General features: G+C 47.8%; 1 protein-coding gene across 1 annotated transcript; it reads right to left on the bottom strand.

The window, feature by feature from the left end:
- Nucleotides 1-4,500: 4,500 nt before the first annotated feature.
- On the bottom strand, nucleotides 4,501-7,238 carry LOC115247348 (uncharacterized). The gene is made up of 2 exons (XM_029828888.1): nucleotides 6,264-7,238; nucleotides 4,501-5,287 (listed from the first exon to the last, which is right to left on the bottom strand). The coding sequence occupies exons 1-2, from the start codon at nucleotides 6,799-6,801 to the stop codon at nucleotides 5,037-5,039; spliced, it is 789 nt and encodes a 262-aa protein (XP_029684748.1). The 5' UTR covers nucleotides 6,802-7,238; the 3' UTR covers nucleotides 4,501-5,036.
- Nucleotides 7,239-7,919: the final 681 nt, after the last annotated feature.

Consider the following 7,919-nt stretch of genomic DNA (forward strand, 5'->3'; position numbering starts at 1 on the left):
GCTTCACCTTCAGCAATAGAGTCAACATCAGCAGGGCAGGGTGCAAAGATTATAATGATTGATCCCTGGGGAAACACACGGAGGTCCTGGGATTAGCACAGGGATCACTTCCTTAAACTTAGCTAGAGCATTATCTGAAAGACATCTGCTATAGTAAGACTGTGCTCTGAGCATAGAAGAATCCTTCATCATAAATGTAAAAGTGATCAATGAATGATCTGACAGGAGTGGGTTCTGAGGGAACACTGACACATGTTCTACCTTAACCGTGGAACAGAGACTACCTCTATACTGTTAAATATGTTATTGTTGGTGGATGAGGGTTCTATGGAAGCAGCAGAGAGGTGTGTAAGACTACAACTCTGCATCCTGGTCTGGACCCTGGATTGTCAGCTCACTTTGGGTCTAATAAAATTAGAAATGAGAGAGGCACCATCAATGTTCCCTCTAATTTTCCATGTGTCTGAGCAGACACACAAGCTCCCTAAGCACACTGAGGACCACTGTGAGCAACATCAGGTGGGTACACTGTGGCCACACACCAGTGTCACGCTTGTTCAAAACCTTGGATCATAGCAAGTTACATGGCTTATTAAAAGAATCAAATGACAGCAGCACATAAAATGAAAAAGACAAAAATCTTGTTGTTCATGAGATGTGTACTATGTTATATGTGAGAGTCCTGCTTTAACCATAGGAAGTGTTACTCAGTTTCACCGCTTGTTCTTCTATTTGCACATACTCCGACAGCCATTCCATCTTAAAAGAACCGCATTTCTTTTTTACTTTGGCTTGATGAGTGGATGTGTCTCTGCCCGTTCGTTTCGCCATGATAAGGGATTAGCATTTGCGTCTCTTAACTCAGCTGCACTGTTGTTAGCTAGCTAACGTGCACGGCGAGTAAAGGCAGGGCACATACGCAAACACTGTCAATGCTATGATTGGCTGCGTAGCGTAAGTGAACTGTATCGGATTATTGGCTGGACACCTGTCGCTTATTGAGTTACGTTGCGAAATGGTACAGAAATTAATATTTCTGGTCTAATTAACTAGATTATATGAGTTCTAAAATTAGATATTAATTTATACGTTTCTATTGAATTTTATTTTGTGCGCTGCATAGTTTTTCTTGTGCGCTGAGTATGTGCAAGCAGTGCGCAATTGCGAACATTGGGCACCATCCCGTGTGGGATGGACACCGTCTCTCCTGATCAGACCAGGTTTTCCCCCAAAAAGTGCTCCAATTGTCTACAAAGGCCACCTGGTTTTTGGGGCACCATCGTGACAGCCAGCGACAAAGCGACAACATGCAACTAAACATTTCATCGCTGGCCAGATTGGGGACGGGACCAGAGAATGCTACAGAGTCCAACATCGTTTTTGCGTAGTTGCAGACCGACTCTATGTTAATTTTGGTGATCTTCGACTGACGAAGCCGGGTGTCATTTGCTCCGACGTGAATAATAACTTTACTGAATTTACGTTTACTTCTCGCCAGCAGCTTTGGATTGGCTTCTATGTCGCCCACTCTGGCCTCCGGAATGCACTTAACTATGGTCGCTGAAGTCGGCTTCACGCCCTGGCTAGCCGGCTGCTCGGCTGCTGCCGGGGGACCGCTAGCTGTAACTACGCTAGGCAGCTCCGCAGCAGCTACCTTCTCCTGGCTACCTGACGCAACTCCAGCTAACTCCAACCTGTGGAACCGCAACTCAAACTCACCAAGTCTCAGTTATGTCAGTTTTAATTAATAACCTACTAAACTTGAAATCGCACAAATACACAGGATATTTGTCGCTAAAATATTTTAATCTGCTGATTGCTCAATATTTCAGCGAGCATCAGCATTAGCATTGCCTCACCTTCTGTTTCATCCTGTATCTGCTCAAACATTTAGTTACTCTTACTTTGCCTCTTTTAGCGATGGTAATAGGTGTAGTGGGGCTTATTTATGGCTCTGGAGGTGAGTGTTGGTGAGTGCAACTCCACAGTTTGGAGTTACCTGAAGTTGCATCAGGTAGCCAGGACAAAGGAGCTGCCAGTGTAGCTGCAGCTAGCTGCACCCAAGTAGCTGGCTAGCCAGGGCAGCTGGGTGAGGGTTCTCAGGAAGCATAGCCCAAACCGGAGGCCCATGGTGCACCACAAACCGCTTCCCGAGGCTAACCATTTTTCTCCACTCAGCGACACACTTGCTGAGCTGCCGATTCTGGTAAGTGGTGACTGTTTTGCGTTACGTGAGGCCGATACCTGTGACCATAGTTAGGTACATTCTGTGGAACAGAGCGGACGACAGAAGCAAATTTAATGCTGCTGGTGAAAAAGTGAAAAGTTATTATTCAAGTTGGAGCAAACGACTCCGTAGCAATTCTGGTTGTCGTGGAATTTTTAGCCGTTTGGAGAAGAAAAACTATTAATCTAAGTTACTGCGTAGGAGATGGTTTTAATCCAGTCAGTCGGTCAGGATACACACACCGAAGCATGCGGAGAGATCTCTGCTCAATGTATACAGTTCTGATCTTATATAGTTGAAGGCCCGCCCCTGAGGTGCAGACGTCTTCACAGCATGTGTTTGCTGCGTACACAGGACACAGGACGCCAACACAGTAGGTGTGCACTGTATGCACCTCAGGAGTTTGGTGCCTTCACAGCGGGTGTTCCGGCTGGCACAAGAAGTTGAATGCCTGAGGATGTCCCCCCCTCAGTCCTTTGACGCTGGTCTTCCTTCAACCTTTGTTTCCATGTAAATGAATGAGGAACCAAATGGATTCCGTCTGCTCTCCCAGTCTCCATCACACCCTTCCTTTTGTTCTCAATTTACATTTCACAATAGAATACCATTTCAATTTCCTCCTTTTGTATACAATTTACATTCCACAATCAAATTCCATTTCAATTCCCCCCTTTTGATCCTACTTGGATCAACCTGATTTTGACAGTAAACTTGAAATACATCAGTAACTAAGTTCATCTTTATAATCCTCTTCCAGTTCACATTCGGATGAATCTTCGCTGGAGTCAATGTTGAGCCAGCTGTTTGTAGTGACGACAGGTGTCTCTGGTGAAACTGCTTCCTCTTCGTTAGTTCTTAAAACTTCATAGGTCAGATGCATCACTCTTTCTCCCATCATTCTATTAATCAGCTTCACCAAGAGAGCCCTGATACATGGTATACAGCAACAACCACACAACACAAGAATTGCTGTAAACACTGTTAATGATGTTAGTACTGATGTTATGAGTGTCCGATATTTCCCAAAAACACTTAGCCACTTGTCCCACATACTGGTGTCAACCCCCGAGTGTTCTTTCATTGTGTCACTTAAAGTCCTTAGTTCATTCACCGCCCGTGTTAGCTTTCCCATGGGGGCGGTGTTGTTGGGGATGAATGTACAGCACTCGGTTCCAAACATTGAGCACACTCCTCCTCTTTCGGCAAGGAGCATATCCAACGCCAACCTATTCTGGAATGCCATCATGGAAGTTGCACGCAGCTGCTCATGCACTGCTTGGAGTCCATCCCTGGTGTAATTTGCCAGTCGCTGCACATTGTAATGGATATAGTTGATTCTGTCCACATTTTTGTTTATCGTGCACCACCAGCAGATGGTGCTCTCAAAGCCCGCTGCAATCTGATTCACCACTTTGTACTCGTCGGGCACTCCCCGTGGTATTCCTATAGCGTCGATGTAGGTTGAATCTTGGCCCGTGCTGTCTGCGAACCTACGGATTCTGGTTGAAGTTTGTGGGAAGAGTGTATGAGATACCGATCCTGAAACAATTATGGCAGGCAGGATAAGATTTACAGGGGCACAAATTCCTGTCCATTTGGATGGCAGAATGCTTCGCAGGACATTCCCTCCACACCACCACCAGAGGTCAGCTCTGGCCACCTTGTATTGTCCGAACAGTGAGTTGACGGTCGTCTGGCACCATGTGATGTTTACATTTCCTAGTGGGGTGGTTCCTGGAGCATTATTCTTGAAGCATGTGAAGTTCCCTTGTGCAACGTCAGCATTAAATATAGGTGGTGATCTCGTCTTTTCTACAACTGGGAAGGGCTCTTCCCAGCCTGAGCAGGAAGTCATGATTGATTTGGATAGGAGTTCTGTCAGACATGTTGCGTTCAGACTGGGAGGGGGAGGGACTATTCTTAACACTGGACGGGGTCCCAAGCATACAGTGCAGTCGGATCTTGCAGCCGTCCCTGCCTGTTCTGCTAACAGTAACCAGTTATTTGTGGATCCCGAAATACCAGTCATGATTTCGAAATAATCATCCACCGTGGGTTCTAGGACTAGCTTGATTCCCGAGGAAGTGGCTTTAGGTGAGAGGACAGCAGGCATGGGGTCTATCGGGGTGCCATTGGGACGATCCACACAGAGCTGCAACAGGAAACTAGGATCAGTTCCATCCTTCCATGCCCACATCAGGAATAACCAGCAGCCGCTTCCGTCAGGATCATCAAGGAGGCTTCCTTTTGTGAGATTTACTGTCAGGGTAAGCTTGTTGCTCGTCGAGGTGAGTGTCAGTAGAGGGCGCTGTCGGCGGGCAGAGTTTGTTGTCGTATATGATGACCAGTCCTGGCCCGGTGGGTCTGCCACTAGGGTGTGCCATCCGGTATCTAGCTGATCATTGGTCATGTACCATTGATTCCCGGCATACCCTGCAGCTGTGTTCTCAAGGTTGGAAATGCTGGACAGCGGGACGATGACTCTGGCCCAGGTATTAGGCAGGAGGCATACCTGAGGGATGAATAAATGGGCGGTACCAGAGGCACACCTAGACGAGGGAGAGGTTGTGGGCGCCTGACGTCTTTCCCTGAGAGGCCATTCTGCTGTGGGATGTGTTGTTAGGTCCGGTTTCTCGTGTGGCATTGGGGAGACGATGGGTAATGCTGCTGTGATTGATATCACACCCAGAATACACAGGAATTTCCTCAGGATCAGGTCGGTCCGTCGCCTGGGATACAAAGGTTTTCCTTGGAGGCTCATCTTGTTCTTTCGTTAGGCACGCCACTTGGAGCAGCAGGGACGCTAGTTTCACTCCCTACTGACCGGCTCCTTCGGCTCTGGCACCTTCTTGCAGTGGGACGCGTGGTTCCACGTTGCTCTCTCGGCTACTTTCACCGCGGTCTGAGTCACCAGCAGGATTTGGAATGGGCCTTGCCACCTTTTCTGGTTCCACCTGGTCCTCCGGAAGTCCTTGATCACCACGTAGTCCCCTGGATGTAACGGATGGAGCTGTTGGTCCGCTGGAGACGGCAGTGCTGCTCTCACTCGTGTCCGGATTTCTAGACTTAGTGAAGATTTCTACAATAGGTTAGTACAGAGCTCTCGCATAGTGTCGTGTCTGGGAGGGTCGCCTGTGGAGGGGTGATGCCTACGTTTGGGATTCCTGCAAAGAGAATTTCAAAGGGACTCAGGTTAGCTCTTCCTCTCTTGCGCATTCTCATATACATTAATGCCAGGGGTAAAACCTTAGGCCATGGGAGGCCCGTCTCTTCGCAGCACTTTGCCATTTTTGCCTTCAGGGATCCGTTTTCTCTTTCCACAGCTCCACCACTTTGGGGATGATAGGCACAGTGTCTTTTGATATTTATTCCAAGATAAACTGAGATTTGCGTTAGGGCCTCGTTTACGAAGTGTGCCCCGTTGTCGCTCGAGAGTTTTGCAGGGATTCCCCACCTAGGAATTATTTCTGCCAGCAGTGCTCTTGCTACTGAGTTTGCATCTGCTCTGGATGTTGGGATTGCTTCTACCCATTTGGACCACATATCTACAAAAACCAGACAGAATTTTTTACCTTCTGCTGGGTGTAACTCTATAAAGTCCATCATCACATGCTCAAACGGTCGGGTTGGTGGAGGATGAGCTGCTTGTGCTGAATTTGATGTTGGTCTTCCGGGGTTGTGTGTAGCACATACTACGCAGGCTTTACAAAATTTCTCAGCCACTGGGGTGAACCCTTTGTGAACCAATGCTCTGACATAATTTCTAGCATCCCCCCTTTTGACGCATGGTCGAGTCCATGAGTCAACTTGGCGTAGTGATGGACAAGAGCCGAGGGCAAGCATGGTTTGCCATTAGGGCCCATCCAGCGGTGTTGAGTATGGACTGCCCCCACCTGGCGCCAGAGCTGCTTATCCTTCTGTGTGGCAAGTGACTGGATGGCAGACAGAGAGGAGGGAACCGTTACCGCACAGAGAGTGGACGGTGTGCTTGGCAGGGCAGCAGCTGTTTTTGCTGCTTCATCTGCACGAGCGTTACCTGCAGATATAGGGTCAGAGAGATTAGTGTAAGCGGTGCATTTACAGATTGCGACCTGTGAGGGGAGAAGGACAGCGTCCAAAAGAGCCGCCACCAGCCGATGATTCAAGATGGGAGTGCCGTCAGACTTGAGGAGGCCCCTGTGCTTCCACAATGCTCCAAAGTCATGAACTACACCAAAGGCGTACCTAGACTCAGTGAAGATGGTAACTGACTGGTTGGCTGCAAGGTGGCAAGCTCTGGTAAGGGCCACCAATTCAGCGGCTTGAGCTGAGTAGTTGGATGGTAATGATGCAGATTCAACAGTGCCGCGGGAGTCACAGACTGCGTAACCGGCTTTGCACCGGCCCGTGTCCAGATCCCGGGATGCTGACCCATCGACAAAAAGAACAAGATCAGGATTGATAAGAGGTTGATCCATGAGGTCAGGACGTGGGGAACAAGACACCGAGAGTTCCGTCACGCAATCAAGAGGGTTGCCCTCCTCCGGGGTGGGGAGGAGGGTGGCTGGATTCAATACATTGCAGCATTTGAACATCAACAGTTGACAGACACACAAACAGACAAGTTGACAGACGCAGCGCAGCGCGTGGGATCCCAGTACATAGTATCAGTGGTGAGGTTAATCACGTTTGCGTGTGGATGCTCCCGTGGTGGTGTGGTGTGATACTGTGCCTGAATCGTGGTTGGATGCTCCTCAGCCGGCTCCACCTCTCTTTCTAGTCAGTCCAATTGTTGCCGTGGTTCCGGGTTGATAAGGCGGCGGGTAGGTAGTTTCAAGAGAGGCGGATGGCCCGGCGTCGGATTTCCAGCTGTCAGAGACGGAAAAAAGGGGGAGAAGAGGGGGGAGAAGAGGGGGAAGGGGGAGGTTTCTGCTCGGGCTTGGCTACCTTAACTGTCCCTACTTTCAATTGCGTCATTGCTTTCTGACATTGCTTTCTCTCACGGTTATCACATTCTGTTTCCCAACATTTCATCTATCATCACGTGTAATTCTTTGCTGATAGTTTCTTTCTGCTCGTCATTTCATTCTTTTTCTTTTACGACAATTGTCCCTCAGGGTGGACAATTGTCGCGCACTTAACGATCCTCCCTCTGAAAACCCATACTGTTCACACCACAACCCGACATATGCACAACTTTCCGGCCCGTACTTCTTAGTCATTATGTCCATTACTGGAGACAGTCGGTCTCCAGCACCACGTTCGACTCTTACCTTACTCTGCAAGGTTCCCATGGTAACCTGATCCTGTTTTATTGCAACCTGATCTTATTTTTTTTATTTTTAAAAAAAAATTCACAGGGCTTCCCTTTAACAACCTGGTCTTGCCTTTTCTTGCTCACAGGATTTACGTTTTGATACCTGGTCTTGCCTTTTTTTTTTTTTTTTTTCTTGCTCACAGGATTTACTCTTTGATACCTGGTCTTGCCTCTTTTCTGGCTCACAGGATTTACACTATTACCTGGTCTTGCCTCAATGATCTCACAGGACTTAATTTCGTAACCTGATCTTATTTCTAATAAATTCACAGGGCTTAATTTTGTAACCTGATCTTATTTCTAATAAATTCACAGGACTTCATTTGATGTTTACTTATATTTGTAACCTGATCTCGTCTCAAAGGGCTCACAGGATTTTCGTATTTATTTAAGCTG

This window comes from Takifugu rubripes, chromosome 20, assembly GCF_901000725.2.
Source record: "Takifugu rubripes chromosome 20, fTakRub1.2, whole genome shotgun sequence".
NCBI classification, from domain to species: Eukaryota; Metazoa; Chordata; class Actinopteri; order Tetraodontiformes; family Tetraodontidae; genus Takifugu; species Takifugu rubripes.